Genomic DNA, 24143 nt, shown 5'->3' on the forward strand with positions numbered 1-24143 from the left:
ATTGACTTCTGGTTATCTCTAAGAAAGAAAGAACTAGAAGAACTAGAAAGAAATAGACTATCCTTAGAGATAAAAGGTTAAGTGAAGAACGTCTAGTTTACAACACACCTAGCTGACAATATTCCAAGCTTGGCATTCTTGTGTTCCATGCCTGAGGTTGAACTGCCTTTTTTGTTGTTCAGAGACATAACAGCATACCAACACCTCCAATTTATTATCTTAATTATATTTTTTCACTGATTTACTGATTACAAAATCTCCTTTAGGATGACTCCTGGCAACTTCAGTTAATATATGTAATCCTTTGTTTATGAAACAATTCTTCATTTATTATTTTTAATTTTTATTTTTTTTTGAGACAGAGTCTCACTCTGTTGCCCAGGCTAGAGTGCCATGGTGTCAGCCTAGCTCACAGCAACCTCAAACTGCTGGGCTCAAGCAATCCTACTGCCTCAGCCTCCCGAGTAGCGGGGACTACAGGCATGCGCCACCATGCCCAGCTAATTTTTTCTATATATTTTTAGTTGTCTGGTTACTTTCTACTTTTTAGTAGAAACAGGGTCTCGCTCTTGCTCAGGCTGGTCTCGAACTCCTGACCTTGAGTGATCCTCCTGCCTTGACCTCCCAGAGTGCTAAGATTACAGGTGTGAGCCACTGCACCCGGCCATCAATTCTTCATTTAAATTCATAAAAAATAGAGTTTTCTAAGGAAAGGCAGATGCTCAGCTAATCATCCTTTGCCAATTTCCACCTTGTATATCTTATTTAATCATTTAAAGATATAGATTGGGAAGGGATTAAGATGGATTGATATTACCTACCCTGGTTTGGATCCATGATGGTAAATTGAATGGAAGTAAAACTTGTTGTTTTTACAATTAACTTTCCATGAAGCCTCAACACCTTGTGCTAATATTAATCATTTATGAAAAATTCTACATAGATATCAAAATAAATAAAACTGTGTTAATACCGTAATAAAATGATTAAGTCTCAGAACTCTAAATAGGATCTTGGCTTAGTGGTTCCCAGACTTTTAGATTTGTGGAGTAGTTAAAAAAAAAAAAAAGTCAGGACATAGGGCTGTCAACTTTTTATTTTGCCAAGTAAAGATATTTAAAGCAGCTAACACTACTATCAGCATTTCATAAAAAGATACTTCAATATCACAAAAGTTGGATAATCTTATACTAAAAATTAAATTTGAGTTGACAATCTATTAGCATTTTTTTTTTCCTTGTGGATAGCTGAAAATTCAGTTTTGGCCTAGGATTTGGGAACAATTGCCTAAAATGCCATTTAGTCCAATCACTTCAATTTAAAAGGCTTAGAGATGAGTTGCTTCATCTGAGGTCAGCTATTATTAAAGTCAGGGAGACAAAACATAGCTTCTGACAACTAACAGGATAATGCACCCCCACAGATACCCCAACACTAAATACTGTATGTTGCTAATTAGGAGCCTTAGCCAATGTTTACCTTTAGCAAAACCAAATTTAAAAAACCTCCATTACTAATGTAAAATCAGACAATATCACCTACTTTTTAATAGAAATATTTGGTATACATGGTTGTAGCTGTTAGAATTTGTCAAGGATAATAACCCCAAATCATAAATTACCATATTTATGTAAGCTATGCCATAGTGTGAGCTTCTAATTCTCTAAAATGTTTCATTCTCAATGATATGATCTATGGATATGGATGCCTAATAATGTCTGTTGCATGAACATATGAATGTCACTCTAAATCACTGCAAAACAAGATTCTTCACATTAGAAACTTTTCAATCTAGCACAAGATCTTACTTCAAAAATCAATGGAACATAAATGATAGAGAGAAGAACAGATGGGATTCCCACTTGCCTGATATCTCAACCCAATGAAAGGCAAATTAGAAGCTTTAAGGTGCTTAACTAGAACAGTTAGTTACACACAATGATTTCTGTGTGAAAACATCTCACATTAACCTAACCCATTTTTTTAGGTTAAATAATATGAAAATGTTTTCATATCATCAATAATTCTAGTTCAAAAGCAAGTAATAAAATTTTTAACATGACACTGAAAATACATTTATCTAGATATTTTTGACCCTCAAAATGCTCAGAGATCTGTATTTCATAGTAAGGTGATTATCTCCAATTCTGCCACACACATACACACTCATATGTTCCTATAGTTTTGAGAACTGGTACTAGGTCCCCTCCCCACACAAAAAGCATGACTAACAATATAATTTCAAAATCAAAATAAAGAATACAGTTTAGTCTATTAAAAGGATGTCCCTTTATCAGAAACTTTTGGAGTTTATGAATTTTTTTCTTTAAAATGACCTCTAAAAAGTATGCTTTCTTTTGCTGGCCCACTCAGTTATTTAAAGAAAGGGGGCTAGGCAAGGAAAAAATTCACCCTAAGAATCTGATAGAATCAGAGTTTGTTTATTTTTTGAGACAGAGCCTCACTTTGCTGCCCGGACTAGAGTGCCGTGGCATCAGCCTAGCTCACAGCAACCCCTAACTCCTGGGCTCAGGCGATTCTACTGCCTCAGCCTCCTGAGTAGCCGGGGTTACAAGCGTGTGCCACCACGCCTGGCTAATTTTTTCTATTTTTAGTAGAGATGGGTTCTCAATCTTGCCCAGACTGGTCTCGAACTCCTGACCTCAAGCGATCCTCCCACCTTGGCCTCCCAGAGTGCTAGGATTACATGTGTGAGCCACTGCACCTGGCCTGGATTTTAGATTTTATGCTGAAGATGTCTTAAAGACATGTCAAAGACAGTCACATGGGCTCCTTAAAAGTAGTGTATACAATTTTGGTATCCATTTTTATCTACTGTAATATAAAAAATTCTACATTTAAAAAATATAGGAATGTTGCCAGGTTTGATTCCTGTCAAGGTAACTGGATTTTAGCAAGTAGAAACTTGTGATTATTACTGAGAATCCAAGTGTACTAAAAGAAATGAGAATGTTTTATCAAATTATGTTTGCCCATATTATGTACATATTTTGTCATCTTTCCCTTCTAACCTATAAAATTCGAAAATGAAATGTCTCTCTAAAAATATATTATTCCTGTCTTCTTATTGCTAATTATTTTCAGTTTTCATATTTCCTTTTTTTCTGAATCAGTAATGAATGCAATGTTTCTGGTCTGAGTCTTTGAAGAATATTACATAAACAAACACTTGTCTTCAAATTTTTGCTTTTAAGGAAAAGATCATACAATTTAAAAGCCATGCACTTCATTAGCCAGAGTGGGGAAAAAGAAATCTTCCCACGCCTTTGATCTAACCTTGTGACTACTATTTCTGTCATGGATATATGGCTTTGTGATCAAAAGACTTGACATTATGTGCTCCAGTTCCTTCAAAGTCCTCAGTTCAAGTGCTTGCCACTCCTTGGGCTAGAATTCTGGAACAATAAATTTTAACATACTCTTCATGACTATTTTAAATCTAATATCACTTTGATCTAATTTCCACATTGGTTCCTTTAATGGATCAATTAAATACCCAAGAAAATGAATACAAAGTTATCACCCCTTTATTACTGACCTGGCTGACTTATGATTACTTATAACTAAGCAGAATAATATTCATAGTTCTTTTTGATTGAAAATTGTGAAAACACAGACACCATATTTTCTCAGTGTTGTTACAAATGTCAAGAAGAAAATCAAGGTCATAACAGGGTTTTTTTCTAGATTATATTAAGAAATTAATGTAGCTTAATCACACCCATTTACTTTCTAGGTTAATGAATATGAAAAGGTGATAATTTTTCTTTGGAACTTACAAGTACAATCTGCAAATACATGATTTTCAGAATAATTTAATACGTTGACTTCAAGATACAACTATATTCTAATGTCGATATTTTAAGAAACGGATCCTTACAAGACCAAAATAACCCACAGGCCATGAGGTTGGTTTTTACATTTTCCTTTTTTTGTTTAAACAAATGTGCACCACAATGTTTCAACAAGTAAGGCAAATGCCATGAATATGAAAGCTCTAGTTTGCAATATACCACATCTAGAACCCGGGAAGGTGAATTAGACAGAAGTGGTAGTCATTCTAATTAAACAATCAGGTAACATCATGACAAGTTGGTTTGCAGCATCAAAACTGTCCATTTAAGTTTCTTTTTTCTTGATGATCAGAGGCCCCACGTTGTCTCCAGTCTCCTCATTGTGTTTTGTGTGAGCCCCATCACAGAATGGGAACTAGGAAGAGAAAGAGAGAATGTAAAATATCTAATCCCCACATCAGTATTATGCTTAGCAGAGTGGAATGTGATGCTCAATTCATATAAAAAAGATTTTTCTTGGCTACCTTATATAGGCTTTCTTAAGAGCGTATGTAAAGTATGTAGACTGAATAGGAGGAAGAAATCAACTCACGGATAATACACAGATTGTTAATTGAATTTCACTGCAATATTTGATTATGAATATTGAAAACCTTTTATATACTAGTACATTCTTTTTTTGTTAAGGCAAGCAGGAAAATGAGGCTTCTTGAGGAGAGAAAGATAGGATTATAGGGCAAGAGTAAGATACAGGCACGATACATACGTCACAGATGACGACTGGACCCACTGTCGCAGCAAAGGGAGAACCAAAGGAAGGGCCTGATACAGTCTTTTTAGTGAACTATGTCCATTGCCTATTTAGTTGTAAGAGTTTAAGTTCACTCATTTAAAATCTTTATATTATTCTGATGTTGATCATCTTTTTGTAACAATCTTTTCCCCGAGGCCTTTCATTTTGCTTATTTTTTCATATCTTTAATTTGTCCACTTTCATATGTCAATGTCAAGTATGCCAATATTTCCCTTTTTAATATCAGTCATGGAGACATCTTTCTTCTAGAGATGTGATAAATATAAATTTCCATTCCTTTTCATGATTTCACGTTTTAGATACACGTAACATTTTGGTGTCCAGTGGGAGCGAAAGGGCTAAAACCGAATTTCTAACACAGTTTCCCAGAGTGTGCTCCAAACAAGCTGAACCCTGCAAGATACTCTGATTTGGTTTCATTCTGTGTTTCATAGGTCTTCTTTTTTAAAAAAGAGGACCGGGTCTTGCTTTGTTGTCTAGGCTGGAGTGCGGTGGCACAATCATAGCTCACTGTAATCTCGAACTCCTGAGCACAGGTGATTCTCCTGCCTCAGCCTCCTGAGTAGCTAGCATGATAGGTGTGTACCACCACACTCGGCTCATTTTTAAATTTTTTGCAGACACAAGGTCTCGCTATGTTGCCCAAGTTGGTCTCAAAGTCCTGGCCTCACAAGATCCTCCTGCCTCAGCCTCCCAAAGCACTGGGATGCAACACATAAGCCACCATGAACAGAAGCCCTCAAGTCACAACACACATCCTGAAGTTAGAGGTCTTGCTGTAAACACACACTATTTTAACCCAGAATTTTCTCAAGCTGATTTAACTAGGAACATTTTTTACTTTGATATCCATTATCATAGTTTTCTGTAGAGCATACTATGCTGTTCTAAGATCCTGTTGCTTCAGTATTAGAGGTTGTTGCCTCCCACATTATCATACCTTTATTCGTAATCTTATCTAAACAAATTATACACATAAAAAGCACCTATTTATAGGTTCTATGTTATCATATTGATCAGCCTACTACACTGGGATGGGTTTAAAATGTTTCAGTATTTGCTAGGGCTAGTTTTCCTTCATTATTCTCTTCTTTGTTAACTTTATTAAACTTTATCACTTTCCTCTTCCAGATAAGCTTGAGAATTTTTTTGGTCACGTTTTATTTCTCTGATAGTTTTCATCCTCAAACCGCATGCATATTGATAAGACTACTTCTGCTATATTTTTTATGGTTATTATAATTAGGTATTTTCGTATCTGAATACTCTTGCTATATAAATATCATTGGTTTCTGCAAGTATATCCTTTCCTATGGTTAAATGATTAAAAAAATAAGAATTCAATGTTTTAGATGACTCCTCAGGCTGTTAGAAGGTACACTTCTCAGTACATTTTTTATTTCTTTCCTTCTACATTTATACCTTTTATTCCTATTTCATGTTAAAGGACAAGAGCTAGCTAGCGAGCATCTTTGTATTAATCTTAGTGTTCTGAATGTACCTGTGCTTGAGAATCTAGAGTTTCACTGTCTAGTATAAGGTACACTGTTGCATTCAAGGAGCCTATTTAGAAGAGTAAAGTAACAGGAGTCTTGGCCTTAAGAGTAACAATTCCCTTATTACTTACAGTGAAAGCAGATTAATTTTAGATATGTAAAACTTGACAATGATAGTATATAAACTTAAACTTTGCTATCCAGAAGTCTCTATCCTAAAATTAAAATAATATTCGGTTGATGTTAAAGAAATCCAATTTTAATTTTACTATCCGTAAATAATTACAAGAGGCACTAAATTAGTTAAAAATTATATCAGCATATATTTCCAGATATAAATCTATCCTAGGGTAGACAGCAATATAAATGTAATGTATGTAATGCTTACATTATTTCTTTTTTTAGGTCAGTAAGATGTACACAGTATATTCATATTAAAAACAAATCATTGAAGCAAAAACATGAACTCAAGTTTTCAGCTTTTTCTTGGCATGAATGAGCAAAGACGGTATAAAAATCAAACTAAAATGTATCCTACAGCAAAGTACAGCATTTCAAAGTGACATATGTTTAATAAACAAACACACATGATTTTACAGTGAGAATAAAAGTTTATACAGTAAAAGACTCCATTTTTATAAATAGCACACACAAAATATTTCACTGTATAGTTTTATCCACAGGTTTAATGTACTTCTGAAAAATGAAACACTTCTATATAAAAAGCCTCAAGTAACTTACTGAAATGGCATGTTTAACTTTTATTTCTTTTTTAATCTCATGCTGAAAATATTAGAAAACCAACATTTTCTTAAATTATTTTCCTCCATATATAGAATCAAGAACAGGAGAAAAATCCATAGAAAAACACAAAGCAAATATTATAAGATACTAAGAAAGTCGTACACCTAAAATGAAAATGTATTTTTTCTAATACTCTAGTTCTGACTAAAAGCTGAAATTAGCCTGTTTCTTCATGTTCTTAAAAAGAAACAAAAAATAAACATTTCTTTAAAAAAGTAATGAGTTGTAGATCCTGTTGTTAATAAACTTTCATGTGTTTAGAGTGTATAAAGCTTTTATTCCTTTAAACTAGGAAATAATTTTGTTCAGAGACATGTCTTTTAATGGTACTTTTTAATATCTATCATTAAACTCCAGAAATTATTGCCTTAAATCAGAATCATCTCCCTAACTTTGTGATTATATTTATTTATTGATTTTTTTTTTAAATTTTTTTTTCTAACATTGACTTTTCTGAGAAAATTTCTCATTTTAAGTTAATGAAAAGGCTAAAAACGTTTTTCAACCAATGCCCAAAATGAGTAATTTTGAGAGGATTATTAGTTTCCTAAGAATACTCTGTACATATTAATGAAATATATTTATTGAAATTAATTCACAGTAATCAATAGTAATTACTTGGCATTAAAATTCAAATGGTAAATTATGTAATGGTATTTGTTTTTCAGGAATTGCCTTGCTTTATTTTTGACCTTTCTATGAAGGAGGAAGAAAATATGTGGTTGATATTATATATGCTTATTTATAGTATTTGTATTAAATTATAATGTAATGAAACATTAGAATTTTATTAACCCTCTTTTATTTAAAAAAAATTCTTTTACATGGATGAACCTTGATTTTATTTAAAATTTTGATATTTGTTAAACTGTCAAGCAAAAAGTAAAATTACAAAAAACAAAAAGGGTACATTTAAATCAGTTGATGTAGTATCAATACTTAATTTGTTCTAAGATGTCAGTGTTTGTTTCTTAACAAATGAAGAAAGTTTGTAAATCAAATTGGCTGAATTTCCTGTATGTACACAAAATATCTTTTTATGTTTATTAACCCAATTTGAAAACTACAAATCCCAAGTATCTTTTATTTTTTTATTTTTATTATTTTGACACAGGGTCTTCTGTGTCACCTGGGCTGGAGTATTGTGGTGTCATCATAGCCCACTGCAACCTCAAACTCCTGGGCTCAAGCAACCTCCTGAGTAGCTGGCACTATAGGCGTGCACCACCATGCCAGGCTGATTCTTTTTATAATTTTTTAGGGTCTCCCTATGTTGCTCGGGCTGGCCTCGAATTACTGGAGATTACAGGCATGAGGCACTGCACCCAGCCCCAGATATCTTTAAAAGTAGGGAAGAAAGGGTGGGAGAGTGAGAAGAAGAGGCTGGAATAAAGTTTTAGGAGAAAATAACACTAGAGGTTCTTGCTCTCCACCTGGAAAGCCAGCAATGCTATCAGGGTCTTCATAAAAAAACACAAGGTTTGTTTCTTTTCTGGCTGCATATGTCAAGTTATATCTCTGTCTTGAGGACAATTCAAGATAAAAATAAATAAATGCTCTTCCCTGGCTTATTTCTTCTAACTGAAACAAGTTTTTAAAAGACAATTACCTTCCTTCTTCAAATTTTGTACTTTTAATGAGCGTTTTGATTTTTGTCCCAAGAAAGTTGCCTGGGGCCATTGTGACTCATTACCATAAACTGTCCTTGCTTTGGTTGAGAAAGAGGAAAGTAATGAGATCTTTGAGACTTCTCTAGAGAACAACATGACATTTTATATTATTCTTATACACTTACTTTAATAAAATGTAATGTAGTAGATAAAATATGAAAATGCATAAAGCGAAATTAAGATTTTACTAGATTGCCTTTATGTGGATTGGCCAAGGAATAGAACCAACATTCAGAATATTGTTCGCATGAAGAAATGGACTCAGTATAATCCACTTCTATTTCTCCCTCAATACCCGCCCCTCTCCCAAAACCAAGAAGCCAGCCATTACCAACAACAAAACAAAAAATTGCAACTCAAATCCTAAAACTGTATATGGAAGAAAACGATTCTACATCGTATGTCAGGTTGCATTTCATTTCCATTTCAATTGAGTTCCTGATGTTAACTGGCAAGATTTTATTCTTTCTTATTTCTTAGCCTGCATTCTTTTGCTGTCCCTGCCTCCTAGGTGGCCACCATGTTTCAGCAGATGATGTAACCTACCTGAGATGGGTGGGAGGGATGGGAATCCAGCAAGACTATGTCCCATACTCTTCCCTCTTACATCAAACTTCTTTCATCTTCTTGTTTTGAAAGTAAGACTATCTTCCTTTTTAAGGCTGTGTTTCACATCTGTGCTCCTACTCTCATTTCCTTCCACCTCTGTCAAGACACCCTTGTCTCAATGATACCTTTCCCTGTAGTCACTTTAATAACTTCTTCTCTACTGACTCCTTTCATTCTCACTTCAAATATTGATAGCCCTCTTGTGAAATATGGTTGCCCTGCCTTGTATCTGTGGGTTCCATGTCCATGGATTCAACCAACTGTGGATGGAAAATATTTGGGAGAAGAAAAAATTGTGTCTGTACTGAACATGTACACATTTTTTCCTTTCCTTCCTTTCTTTTTTTCTTTTCTTTTTTTTTTTTTTTTTTTGAGGCAGAGTCCTGCACTGTCACCCTGGCTAGAGTGCCATGGCATCAGCCTAGCTCACAGCAACCTCAAACTCCTGGACTCGAGCAATCCTTCTGCCTCAGCCTCCCGAGTAGCTGGGACTACAGGCAAGCGCCGCCATGCCCGGCTAATTTTTTCTGTATATTTTCAGTTGTCCAGCTAATTTCTTTCTACTTTTTAGTAGAGACGGGGTCTCGCTCTTGCTCAGGCTGGTTTCGAACTCCTGAGCTCAAACGATCCACCAGCCTCGGCCTCCCAGAGTGCTAGGATTATAGGCGTGAGCCACCATGCCCCGCCCACATGTTTTCCTTGTCATTATTCTCTAAACAATAGAGTATTAACAACTATTTATATAGCATTTACACTGTATTAGGTATTATACTATACCACTTTTTTATCAGGGACTTAGGGATCCTCAGATTGTGGTATCTGGGAGAGGTCCTGGAATCAATCCACAGATATGGGGGGAAAACTGTACTATGAAATAGGCTAATTTCTAAAACAGCAGAGGACATACCAATCCTGAGAGGAGGAGAAGAGAAATGGGGTGTATTAAAAAAAAAAAAAAAAAAAGTGTTCTCAGATGGGAAGTGACCTGGTTAAAAAAAAAAAAAAAAAGTGATTTCTGCATATTACTAAGAGATCTGATTCATTAGGTTTGGGAAACCTGCTCAAAGTGTTAAAGACACACAACAGGTTACTCGTGATTACACTTTATGAGGGAAAAATTATTGAATATAAACTCAATATAGCCACTCAAAGGTATTAATTACAAGTCTGTGAATTGGCATATAAGTGTGTGACTTGGCACCTGTGTGATAACATTAGGAACCTCAAGAATGTGGGGAGTTTCCAAAGGTGTGTAAAGAATAACAACACTCCTTAACTTGAATAATACTCAAAATGAACTCTAAATGGTTCATGCAGGAATAACAAATGCCCCAAATTCAGTGAAAATTCAGAACTGGCCAATCCTAGATGCAAAGATGATCACTAAATGGCATAAAACATAAGGAAAAAAAAGATATTGAAAAAATATTGATCAAATGACTGGTCTGGCATTCCTTCTCTTAAAATCTACCTACCGGAAGTGGCAGTCCCTACTCTAACCATTTGGAAATTCTAAATTGTTAAAAGGAAGGAATAATCCTGGAATGTTTTGTTGAATTAGAAAGTCTAATAAATATTTAAACCATTAGCCTGTGTCCATTTGTGATTCTTCCTGAAATACTTGAAATCTTAGTTCATTAAAGTCCTTATTTACTTTATGAGACTCTTTACCCTTTGGGAAGACACGATCAAAGCAAACACCCTTTACTAGATCTCAAAGCTAAACTTTAGTGGTCACTTTAGTTAGTGGTTACCTTATTTCTTTCCATCCACTGTTACATTTACTGAAAATCTGACACACATTCAGACTCATGGCATTTCTTTATCAGTTAATTCACATTTCAACCCACTTGGACACCACTTCCAATTACTCTGTTGAAATGACACCAAAAGGACAATTGCATAATCTAATGGTCTTACTATAATAGTCTATTCACCTGGTTGTCTTTGCACAGGCCACTGTTCAGTACCTAGTCTTCGAAACTGCTCCCTTTTCCAGGTGGAAGCCATAATATTTTTAGTTTTATTCTAATCTCTCTGGACCTCTTAAATGGCTCTTGTTCCTCTTTCCAAATGCAGAACATGCTCCCAGACTTTGTACTTAGCCCTTGATTTTTATCTGTATCAAGGATCAGTTGCATTCCTACACTTGACTCATCAGTTTTGCTGATCGCTATCTCCAACCCTGATGTCTCAGCTTTACTCCCACATTTCAGCTCATCTGCTGAACGTTTCCATTCAACTGTCACCTCAAATCCACTCTTTGAAAACTGAACTCCTTATCACTGTCCTGGAAAATTAGCTTTCACCTTGAATTCCTTATTTCTGTTAATGGCACCATCCTCTTCTAATTCTATACGCTCAGATACTTCAAGGAGCTTTACTTTCTCCCTCAGTCTTCTACGTAAAAGTCACTTCATTTTTGGCTGATCCTTCCCTCAAAATGTTTCATGCATTTGCTCATTTGTCTCCATTTCCACAGCTAGCACCCTGGCATAAGTAGCACAACTCTTTGTCTCAACCTCCTGCCAAGGAGCTCTCTCATGTCTGGAGACACAAACTCCTCACACTGGCCCTTGAGATCCTCCTCAATTTAAGACTTATTCCTAGGGGGAAGGCAGTGCAAGGACCAGAGTATATTCTTCATCCATTTCACCTTTGCTTATGAGCACTTTCTTCCAGATTTTGAGAAAGAGTCCCCAGTTCTTGCAGTTTATTCCAATGCCACCATTTTTTCTCGAAGCAAAGTCTAAGACTATGCTTTCCCAGAAAATTCTAGCCCACAGTGTTATCCTTTCCATTTATTTAGAGCACTTTTAACACATCTGTACACATCTATAACACTGGATGTTTTACAATTTAACTTTTCTCATGTATTCATATGTAGCAGACAGTAAATTTAAAAGATCACCTTCTAAAGAACTCTTACAACTCCAACTTAGAAATTCCACAATGTCTAGATGTATTATTTCCTGTGTTTCAATAACCAACAAGAGAATGGAGTCTATTATAGGCATACTTTAAAAAAAACTAACCTGGACCACTCTATGGCACATTATTGACAGTTTATTTTCTAGCAACCCTGCTAGTACTTACTAACAATCCCATATTCCAAAGGAACAGTGCTTTTTAAAGGTACAATTCATTGTAATGGGCCTATTAATTTTTAGCTCATATTACATATATTCATCGAAGAGTTTCTGGACACAATGGCATAATCTAAGCACTAAATCACTGGATTGTACAACATCAATCATATTGGGAGAAAGGAGTTAGTGAAATATGGTTGTATAGGTTGAGTATCTCTTGTATGAAATGCTTGGGACCAGCAGTGTTTCAGATTTTCAAATATTTGCATATACATAATGAGATATCTGGGAATGGGACCTAAGTCTCAATACAAAATTTATATTTCATATATACCTTATACACAGCCTGAGGTAATTTTATACAATACTTTTAATAATTTAGTGCATGAAACAAAATTTGTATACATTGAACCATCAGAAAACAAAGGTGTCACCCAGCCACCCATGTGGACAATCTATGGTTTTTTGGCATCACCATCATTCCTAACTCTGAATTTATATGCTACTGATAAATAATCAATTTCTTACACTTATTCACGCGTAAGTACTTAAGTGTAAAATATATGACACATCATTAACCCAGTGAAAAAATGTGTTCAGAGTAACTAAGCAGCATGGTAGCATCACCAGAATACCTCTTATTAGCTGTTAAACTGCAGCAGCTGAAGGGGACCGAGGGAATCTTTTCTCCCTTGGGGATGTTGAATTAACTGTGTGTTATGCACCTGTGTTTTGACTTTGACTCATGACCTGCCACATAAGGTTAGGTATGAAATTTTCCACTTGTGGAATGTCAGGTCAGTGCTTAAAAAGTTTTGGATTTTGGGCTGGGCATGGTGGCTCACACCTGTAATCCCATAACTTTGGGAGGCTGAGGTGGGAGGATCACTTGAGGCCAGGAGTTTGACATCGGCCTGGGCAACATACTGAGTTTCTGTCTCTACAAAAAACTAAACAACAACAACAAAAAAAACTAGCTAGAAGCAGTGGTGTGTATCCTAGTTACCCAGGAGTCTGAGGTAAGAGGATCCCTTGAGCCCAGGAGTTTGAGACTGCAGTGAGCTATGATCATACCACTGTACTTCAGCCTGGGTGACAGAGTGAGACCCTGCCTCTAAAACATAAAAATAAAAAAAAAAAAAAAAAAGAAAGAAAAAAGTTTCAGATTTTGAAGCATTTCAGATATTGAATTTTCAGATTAGGGATGCTCAAAGTGTAGGTAGTATTTGGTTTCTTCCATATTTGTTACATGTGATTCATGAAAATGGCCTTCCACTGTAGGAAGGAGGTCCCCAATATAATGTGCTTTCAGAAATAGATACATCATTTTATTTATTTTTTTGGGCCTTTAATTTTTTTGTGTGTGAAATCCATTTTATTTGAATGCTAATAGTGACAGTATATATAGTACACCATATTTCTCACAATACACCAGAAATCTTGAAGTTATTCATTGTACAAATCCTTTTGAAATAAACTTGGGAGGGGATTTTACCATCTTTGGGTCACTGGCTGTCATCATGTCTAAAACTTGCAGGTATCATAGATGATACTTCCAAAAGGAACTTGATAAAATGCAATTCTCATAAAAGAAAATGATTTTTAAGAATTCTAAGTTGTTAAATATTTAACTGTAGGAGCCGTACCTGAAAGGCAGCTTAGAGTATTAATTTACCAAATAAAAAGTTTCAGGGTAATTTAAGAAAAAATTTCTTTTGAAATTTTTAAAACTTGTCCTAGTATATAGAGCTTGAAAACTCAAAAAAAGAAATTACTTCTTTTGTTTCTCTTTGCAATTAGGCTATACACTCCATTTTCTGGGATACTAGAACCTAAGATCCACTGGAGAAGAAATCCTGAGAGTAAATTAAAGGGACTTTTCTCCTTTCTTGGGCCAAGAATATGGTTAAATTTGCCCAAACTCAAGGAGTATACAATGTAATTTTACTATAAAGTGGTTATATATTTTAGTAAATATATTCCTTAAGGCTATATGGAAAACAAAGAAGAAAAGGATCCATTAAAAAAGAAAGAAGAAAAAGGAGTATTATAATGACATCTAGTGATAAAAGTTTGATAGAATGGTTTAAAAAGAAATGTGAAAAATAGCATTGTATGAAGGAATTCTTTTCCTCACCTTTTTGGATCTCCAACAACGGCAGTACACAGCTTTATCTCCCAAATCCTCCATGTCAAAAGCATGTACTACCTTGGGGTTGTCTTTCTGGATGTGAAGGTTTACCATTGCTTTATTGCGATGATCTTTAACATAGAATCTTTTGTAAGCTAGATAACCGATTGCAGCTGTTCCAGCAGCAATGGTAACTGCTGCGATCCATTCAACTAGAGCAGGGAAGGAAAACAGGAATAATTATCAAAACCAAAAGAGAGACTAATACTCTAACATGAATATTCAGAAAATCCAGTTTTTGAGCATTAAGCATTCCAACAGTTCAAGGATTTTAATGTTAATAAAATGACCAGAACACACTGGTATAACAGTCCTCTGTTAAGACTGTCCCCAGCCTTTGCTGAGGCAATTGTATATTTTCTATTTTGTGATGACAGATAAATTAAGATCTAAGAGGGAAACTGAAAAATTATTCCATAGCTGGAGGGAAAAAAATAAAGCTCACTAATCTTTTTTAAAGTGTTTATAGAGATTTTAAATAACATGTGAGCCTGCAGGTACCTATTGCTTAAAAAAAATACACCTGAAACATGAAAATTCAGATTATAAACAAGACAAAAAAAATTGGAAGGTAATTATGTTAACAAAATGACTCATTATAGTCCTTTTAAATAGAAGGTCCCTTAGTAATTTTTAAGTGATTTAATTTACCAAAACCTAATTACTGCATAAAGCTACAAGAGAACTGGTATCCAAAGAAAAAAAATAAAGAAGGATACATAAGACAAAACCACCCTTAATGTTAAACATTCAAAGGGATATACCTAGCAGGATTCTAGGTTTCAAAGTCATTCAAAAGTCTGTTTTTTAAAATTTCAAAGTGCTTTCTCATTAAAATAAAAACCAGAATGTACTAATTTCAATTTCATAAACACGGTTAATATAATTACAGCTACATTCTCATTTAATAAATGCTAAATTTATTTGAATTCTCTACATATTTCATTTTAAATCTATTAGATCATTAAATATGAAATGTCCGATTTCAAATCTAAAGTGTAGTTTATTATATCTCAAACAAGAAGCAGTACAATTAATCAACGTATGCGCCTGAGCTATTGACACAGTTTTGGCATCTCAACAGTAGCTTATTTATGCCAGGAGTGAAGAAGTCTGGAAAGCCAGTGGCGATGAAATCTTGAAAGGTGTTTTCTACAGCTTGTTGAGAATTGAATACTTTTCCTTGCAAGAAGTGGTCCAAAGCCTGGAAGAAGTGGTAGTCAGTTGTGCAAAGTCTGGTGAATACAGTGGATGACAAAGTTTCCAAGTTCAGCCTCTATAGTTTGAGCAGCATTGTGTGTGCCACATGAGGTTGAGCGTTGTCTTGCAAGAAGACTGGCCTGTCTATTGACCAAGCTCACCTGCATAATCGCAAGCACCATCATTTCGTCCAATTGGTTGCAGTAGACACCTGCTGTAATCAAATGACCAGGTTTCACGAAGCTGGACCACCAGACACCATTAGGTTTTTTTGATTAATATTCAGTTTTGGACTGTGTTTTGGCACTTCGTTTTTATCCAAACACTGTGCTGAATGCTTGAGATTGTCAAAAAGAATCCATTTTTCATCACATGTAACAACACAGTGTAGAAATGGTTCCCCTTATGTCATGACAACAAAGAAAGGCGAGCTTCAAAATGGATTTCTGTTCTGACACTCATTTAACTCATCTATCCAACTTCTGTACCTCCAATATTGTTGGAATAGTAACATCAAACCTTGCTAATTCACACATAGGTTGAGATGGATTCGCTTCCACTACAGCTTTCAGGTCATCATTATCCACCTTGGTGTCAGGTCGCCCACGAGGCTCATTTTCAAGATTAAGATCTCCAGGACAGAACTTCTCAAACCAACGACGTACTAACTGTGCATTCATTAGCCACATACTTCCCAAACACTTCGTTGATATTTCGAGGTGTCCACACTGCATTGGTTCCACAACAGAACTCATATTTGAAAATAACACAATTTTTTGACTTTTCCATGGTTTCACAAAAACTGCTCTTAAAAAAATGTGAAAGATAACCACAAGCCAAAAAAAACATGTGTTTGAAAGACTGAGGATGTACCTTCACAATAAAAATAAAACAAGAAGTGTCAAAGTGAAATGTCAGAGATATCAACTGTCAAACTTAGTAGGAAATTGGACATTATTTCATACTTAATAATCTAATAATGACATTATTCTCCTTTCTAATAATAAAAAAAAATTATTTGACTAACAAGCCATCTATTCCTTTTGTGTAGCTTTTTAAGGAGCCCTTGGAAACCCAAGTGTTTAACTACTACCCCAGCTCCAGGCAATGTTGGAGAGAAGCAAGTTCAGCATAATCTGGTTAGCCTCAGCCTCAGAGGAGAGTTGTGTATTCCCAGCATGGAGTGGGCTGTAGGAAGAAGTTGAACAGGGGTCAGGATAAACACACTGGACTGCTTCCCAGCACTTCCTGAGTCAGATCTTCAGTGTTTGAAATAAGTTCCCAGACTATCAAATAAAGCCCTAGAGAGATAAGTATGACAAAAAAAAAAAAAACCCCAACAAAAAAACAAAAACAAAACAAAAAAACCCCAAATAAACAACCCCCCCCCCACATTCCAAGGCCAAATAAAAACACATAATGAATAATTTACTATATGGCTTATTTGCACTATTGAGTCAAATTTCTTATTTTCACTAATGTGATCAATCACCATATCTAATAGTGCCTTACATAAAATTAGAGCTCATTTTCACAAAACTCTAATGGAAAGAACAACAATTCTCACACTTAGTTTCTTTTATCTTGGTCTACTCTTCTAGTTTATTTAATAGTTCAGATTTTGTCAAATGTTTCTAATTAACATGTTCCTTGGATTCTATTTTCAACCACAAGTAGTATTTTTCTTTACAAAGTAATTTAGATTGTTTTCCTTCTCACAGCATTTCCATTCCTCCTTGCTATAATCCCCTAAAATAAACATTAACATTTTTGTCCTTTCCAGGTGCTGCATGACTGGGAAAAAAAGTTAATAAGTCATTTGATAGCTTCAAACCTTTGACCCCAACAGAGGATGTTTTTTAAGCAGGTACTCATTCTGTGTAGATTTGCCTTGAATTTTAGTGCTGCTTCATGGTACTACCCTGTGGTGATTCCAAGCAGAGCTACAACTTTGCTGTCATTTCTAACTAGATTCCTATCTTCTTTTCTGAGGCATTATTTATCATGGATCTTTCTTGAGAAAATATTCTCTACATCAGGAGCTATAGCAGTCCTCTTCTTAGCTAATGGAAAGCCACTCTGAATAGCTAATATACCTATCACAAAATGGGCTAAAAACATTGCTTCTATAGTATATGCTCAATGCTCAATAATGTTTGCTGAATGTAGTCTTTAGTAAAAACTCAGAAGGGGGCAATATCCCAAAAGACTAAAATACCAACTCCCTAAATGTTGTTGATTTTTAGTTACGCTTTACTTTTTAGGTGAATTATGAAGTACTCTCCAACATATATGCTTGAATGGTGCCTATCTATTGCAAAAAGTTCCGAGATCCAAAGAACAACCACAATTGGGTAGTATCAATTTGTTTCAAGATATAAAAAGAGAACCCTATAGGAATTTCTATGTGAAACTCATGAAAGGTCAAAAGAAATCTCTCCTAGCCATCAAAACATTCTTCTATTCTCTTTTCTCAAATTACCAACTGCATCCATATGGTGACATTTAAAAAAAAAAAAACAAAAAACTTTATGTCCTTTGGGATTTTCTGATGGTGGAAGAAATGACAGAATAACTGACATGAAAAAGAGGCAACATCAAAGGCATCACTGAAAGAAATGGGAACTGACCAAGAGCAGCTGTCCCATGGGGAATCAAAACATGTACCGTAGGACCCTACCCCCTGGCAAGGGTCACTTACAACCCTACATAAATGCCACGTTACCATATGTGTGCTAGAAAAATAGCTTTGTATTTGCTCCAAGGTCTTAAGAATTTCCATTTCTTTTTTTTTTCCCTTTCCCAAATTCTAATTCTCTAATCTCATTAGGGACAAATGCAAGAGTTCCCAGAAATAAGAAAAATGTTGCTATTTTATCACTTCATGACTGCAGCCTGAATCAGTCTTTTCTGGCAAAAAGCTGTGAATGCCACTGGCAACTCTAGGGGAAAAAGGGGAACTATACAGAAAGAAAAATGATGACAGATTCAAAAGTCAACTATTAGGATAAAGAACTGAAAACCTAAGAAACGAAACAAGTAAAAATGAAAAAACCCAAGTAACATTCAGTCCTTGATAGGGTACACACCTATTAAGAATAGTCACAATCTCAGATGCAACGAGAGACTTTACCAAGACCCAATTTTTAAAGATATTTCAGCTGCCACCTTTGAGATACTGATTCAGAACTGGGGCCCCAAAAAAATCCCTCTTATTGTTTATCCTCACTTTCCTTTCCCAGACAGTTATTCCTGTAGTTAGGTCAAACCCCACCCTACCAGACCTTGGTTAACAATGCTTTCTATCTATACAAATACCATTAAAGACCAAAAATACAGAGAAAGGTGACATTTCTAAATAATCCTCCACTTTGTACTCTTCCCTTGGCCTTCTATATTGTATAATCTTTGGTTTTCTCTCTTAAATAATTATTCAGAGATAGAGAAAACATGGACTTGTTCCCAAACCACACACCCTTGTTCATAACCTAATCCTTGGCCTTTCTTTACCATGGGATTATCTTGCTTTCATTCAGAAATCTCACTCCACTTCTTTTCCCTTAGCACTTTTTCTGCCCCAAACTGCCCTCTCCTGCCCACTGTCAACTGCCACAGAATCAGAATGTTCCTCCTCTTCCATCAGGAGAGGGGGAGGGGAGCTGTGTTTAAACCCTTCCCTGCCTTAGCTCTCCCACAGACTGGTAGGCTGTGCCTGGTAATGTTGTTTTTCCTCAAGGCCTGGCACACAGGTGGTATTCAATGTTATTGTTCATATGTATTCCATGTTACTTGAGTAAAAGGAAATAATGGATGACTAATTTGAATTTGCAATGCCATCTATCCATCTTACCATTGTATCACTCTTACACCAAATGACTTAAATTAACTTTGCCCTCTTCTTAACCTATTGTACCCAAGAGTGCAAAATTTACTTCCTGAGAAGTTAGAAGACATAAGAAATGGACTCTGAGTTTTCCTTCACCCTCCCTCCTACCCCTGTCACATACACACACACACACACACAAAGGAAAGAAAGAAAAAAAAAAAAAAAAAGAAATGGATTCTCCTCAAAAGCTCCCCAGATGAAAATGAAGCATGGCCTTGCTGACACCTTGGTTTTGACCCAGTGATATTAATTTCAGACTTCTGGCCACCAGTAGTATGAGGAAGTAAATTTGTTGTTTTATGCCACAAAACAAAACTTTTATTATGGAACATTTCAGGGGTATTCGGGGAATACTATAATGAACCCCCATTTAACCTAATCTAAGCTCCAAGAAGCATCAACTGATAGCCAATCTTGTTTCATTAGCTCCAAATCCCACACCCCTCATTATTTATTTATTATTTACAACCTATAGGAGTTACTTTTCTCAGTATGATCCACACATTCCTTCTCAGACAAAAATCCTGAGTTACTTTTAGTGATTCAATGAATGTAGTGAACCAAAACAATATTTTAACATGTTGAGGTTAAGTGAACTACAAATTTATAAATTAGTTTCAATAAAATGCACAAGGATATAAAAGTCAGTAAGAATTTTTGAAATGTCATTTTGGTTACATGCATTGTAACGATCAGGGTTTGGGAATGGATAACAAAGCATAAGGTGGACAGACAAATCCCCATTTTGTAACTTGAGGGTAAAACAAAGTATGAAAAAAAGTGATTTGAGGGAAGGCAGGTTAAGGAAGACCTTTTCAAGTATTTGGGTTAGTTGGTTTCTTTCTTTTTTTTTAAAGATGGGGTTATGAGTGACTTTAGGTTGAAGAGAAGAAAACCCTTAGGAGGGGCTAAAGATTTAAGAGCAACAGGCATCAGTGAGGTAAAAGTTTAAGGAAGCAGAAGAAAAAGGCATCTGGAGGACAGGGAGAGAGAATGGTCTCAGAGTTAATCTCTTCCTTTCAAACAGAAGGGAAGGAGTTAAGGATGACAGTAGAGTCAATGAGTTTTGGAGGCAGCAAGGAGCAGGCTATGTTCAGAAAGGTCTACTGGGCAGGAGGAAGAATCATAAAAGACTGCACAAGGTGGGCAGTGAAGGGCATTTAATGCTGGAAACTATAATAAACTAATGGTCACATGGACCGTACTGGTATCAAGAGCCATCTCACCAACCCTAATCTTTGATATGATTTCAATTCCAATCATTCATTCTCAATTCCTCTCCCTGATTCTAGTCCTGGCCTGATCCCCATTAAGTTTCATTTATTTATAATCCACCCATTACTTTTCTTCTGAATATAAATAAGAATTCTGCATGCAAATACACATTCTTTTATTTTTCACTTAGTGTCTACCATTGTGACATACCATTCTAAGCCCTTTATAATTAGGAATTCATTTAACTGAGAAGAGACATGATCCAAATTAAAAGATCTAAATTGATTTTCAACCCATAAGAACGTATAGGGTTCAGTTTAAAAATTGAGAGTAGAATCAAATTTTTATGAGATCTACACATTTATAGGTAGGTTCCCAAGACATTCTCTAAGACATTTCCAGGACACTCCCTACCTCACCTACCACTATGTTTGAGGGGGAAAGTGCAGGTAGAAGAGATTTACGATGGCTTTGGCCCTCTGCCTACAGTCCTCACAACCACCTTTATGTTTTTCAGTCAAATATAGTCACTCCTCATAACAAAGTTGAATACTTCAAGTTGAAGCTAATAATCTGCTTCACTCTGCAATTTCCTATCCCTTACACAATGGCAAACTAATGGGAAAGTTGCCTTTGAAGTGCCCTGTGGTTAGACTTACAAAACAAAAAACCTGTCCTGATTGCAAAAGATTCACCTGCAGCTTGTGATAAGTTCTAGGGGTTCACCGATTTCACATTTCAACAGTATGCTACCTAAATAGAATTCAGTGCTCATGTATACAAAAAACCCCCACATTTTTGACAAACACACATTTTGGCATCTTTTGGCCCACCTGAAACATGTGCAGTTTTCCTGTAAAATTAAAAACTGTCAGCGGCACAAGTCACATGAACATCTCATTTCACACAATTGTCTTAATCCCAACAAAATGTTTTTAAACAAAAACACAAAAATCACTATTAATAATTTAAATGCACCAAGGAGCCACTACTTAAAGGAGTTTCAAGATGAGTACCCTTAGAAATAATTTTTGCAAATAATCACGTCCTTATCACTAGTAACTCAGAAATGTCATGGATTATCACCCGTTTTCTGCCAGGTAAATTTTATTAACAGAAATGGAACTTCCCAATTTATGAAATCTACCTATTAGAAAATTAGGGTTCAAGTTATTAGGGACTTTTTACAGGTTTTTACAGACCTGGCACTATAGATGCTCAATATTTACTGAATGAATCAACGGGGCTATTTTAATTTCTGGACAATCTCTTTACCTTTACTCAACTACAGTTACAGGTAACCAAACCCTGGGGAGTGGCGTTTTATACCTGGGCAGAGAGATCACGTATATCCTGTTGCTGGTTACACAGTGTTATATTGATGATTATAACATCACCAAGAATTGCTATAAAGGTACACTCCATGCCAAACGACTTCTATAAATTCTGTTAATTTTTATTGGACTTTCTGCGAAGTATTGTTTGCGAATACCATGTACTAGCACAAGGGAAGCATGGCTGAGAAAGCCGAAGGCTCAAGAAACTCGGTTCTCAATCCTCTACCCTGGACTACCGCCACTGAGCAACAGACGCCAGGGGCATAATAAAAAATTGGGAAAACTGAAGACCTCGGGTTGGATTTCTCTCCTTTACAAAAAAATCTGCAAAACTAAGATGTGATTAGTCATGCATCGCTTCAGGATTGCAGGAAATCGACGTTCTGGCTCCACGCCGATTTAAACGTGAGAAGGGAGAACCTGTTTTCTACTCTCCCATCCTTTCCTCCCCCTGCCGCCCCGTCCCCGGCCCCAGCCTCGTGAATTAAGGATACAGAAGCATCTTAGGGGAGAACAGGAAAAGCGAGCAACGGGGTCATTAGGTTTTAGGATTTGGCTAGTTAGGGGAAACCGTGGACCAGAGATGGGTATATGCCTGCATGGCCCCACGCCACTTATGCCTGCTGACACCATCAATCCGTACCCAGACCTCGCTCCCTTTCCCTGTCCCGCCCAGAGCCCGCAGCTGGGCCGAGCGCTTGCCCTTCTGCATCCCAAGGTTATAGGACCGGAGGGCGCGTAGCGCCGCGCCAACAACCCAGAGGAGCTGCGGGGCGCTGCAACCCGTGCGCAGGCCGCGAGGCTCACTCGCCCTCAGCCCCCACTTCACCTCGTACGCTGGAACTGGAAGTCAGACTCATGGCGCCGTCGCTTGCAAGGCGTGTGCACAGGACACTAGGCACAAACCGGCTCGCGCGGACAGCGGGAGCCAAGGTGCGACAGGCGTCCTAAGGGCACGACACCAGGCTGCTACCGCGCAGGCGCCGCGGCGGACCGTAAGCACGTGTGTGTGAGAGATCGACCCGAGTTAATTCTGAGCATGCGTGGAGCTCTGTCCTGGGCCTTAAGGAAGTCGAGTCCGGATTTTGACAGCAGCAGCGGGTGGGGGGGAGGAAGATTTGGAGAGGAAGCAACTGAGTTTGCGCAACCCTGAGGTTGCGGGGAGGGGGGGGCGGGTCCGGGATTGGGGAGTCCAGGCCAGATTTTACGTTTCTTCCAGGTGTGTGCGTTTCTGGGGGCAGAGGGCAGGTGCTAGTAATACACTTACCTTAATCAGATATGAAATATTTTAAGCCAAATTTTCTCGCTCAGTTCTTGTTTGATTTTACCTGCAAGGCCAGGTCCAGTTTTCATATAAAATACCAGTGGCAGACAGGCAGGAATCAATGATCGAGTCCTACTCCAGAATCTCCCGTAGCTTCTGGCGTGCATCCATCCCTTTCTTCTGCCTTTCACCTTGCTAGTCGTCCACTCAGGGCCTTGGAACCTGCGCTATCTAAAGGTCGAGTGGGGAGAGAAGAAAACCTGCTCATTATTTAAAAAAAAATTGTTCGCTTTAAAAAAGAGAATTAGGATTATTCTCTTTCTCAGCCTGAAATTAGCGTGGGTTCCAAAGTTTTTTTCATAAGAGCGGCTTAGGGGCAGCAGTTTGGTAGGGGCGCTTGGATTAACTTGAAGGGTGTTTTGAAGGTTCGTCTTCTAACCAGCTGCCTGTTTTTATTTCTACTGTTTTTGTGCGGGGTGGGAGGTGATTGCAGTCAAGGGTGCAACGCTGCTGCCTACCGAGTCTCCTAATACCTGTCTGCTGCTCACACTCAGGAGCCCCTGGAGTCTTTGATCCCCGGCGCGCGCTGAAACGCGCGTTGAATGAATGAAGGCACAGCAGCCAGGCAGCATCGTAACGCCAGCCCGGGTGGGGGTGAGGAGGCCCGCGAGTGCGCTCGCCGCGTCCACGTCGCGGTCCGCAGGCCCCAGCCGCGCCGCGCGCCCGACCCGCCGCGGGGGTCCCGTCGGGCGG

At 37.0% G+C, this 24143-nt stretch overlaps 1 protein-coding gene across 2 annotated transcripts; it reads right to left on the reverse strand.

Moving 5' to 3' along the window:
* Nucleotides 1–1093: 1093 nt before the first annotated feature.
* Nucleotides 1094–23134, reverse strand: CISD1 (CDGSH iron sulfur domain 1). 2 transcript variants are annotated; one of them, XM_069461200.1, is made up of 4 exons: nucleotides 22956–23134; nucleotides 16716–16876; nucleotides 14435–14640; nucleotides 1094–4230 (listed from the first exon to the last, which is right to left on the reverse strand). In XM_069461200.1, exons 2-4 carry the CDS (start codon nucleotides 16720–16722, stop codon nucleotides 4141–4143), a joined length of 303 nt encoding a protein of 100 aa, XP_069317301.1. In that variant the 5' UTR covers nucleotides 16723–16876; nucleotides 22956–23134; the 3' UTR covers nucleotides 1094–4140. The 2 variants fall into 2 exon arrangements, with proteins under 2 accessions (XP_069317301.1, XP_069317300.1); XM_069461199.1 differs by lacking the exon at nucleotides 16716–16876.
* Nucleotides 23135–24143: the final 1009 nt, after the last annotated feature.

Source organism: Eulemur rufifrons, chromosome 28, assembly GCF_041146395.1.
Source record: "Eulemur rufifrons isolate Redbay chromosome 28, OSU_ERuf_1, whole genome shotgun sequence".
Lineage (NCBI taxonomy): Eukaryota > Metazoa > Chordata > Mammalia > Primates > Lemuridae > Eulemur > Eulemur rufifrons.

Excerpts from the sequence above, each read along its gene's own strand:
- CISD1 (XM_069461199.1), bottom strand. The coding sequence starts at position 22,986 with ATGAGTCTGACTTCCAGTTCCAGCGTACGAG. Across the intron at positions 14,641-22,955 it reads TTCCAGTTCCAGCGTACGAG|TTGAATGGATCGCAGCAGTT; the intron begins GTGAAGTGGGGG and ends TCCCTGCTCTAG. Across the intron at positions 4,231-14,434 it reads GTTGTTGGAGATCCAAAAAG|TTCCCATTCTGTGATGGGGC; the intron begins GTGAGGAAAAGA and ends TTCTCTTCCTAG.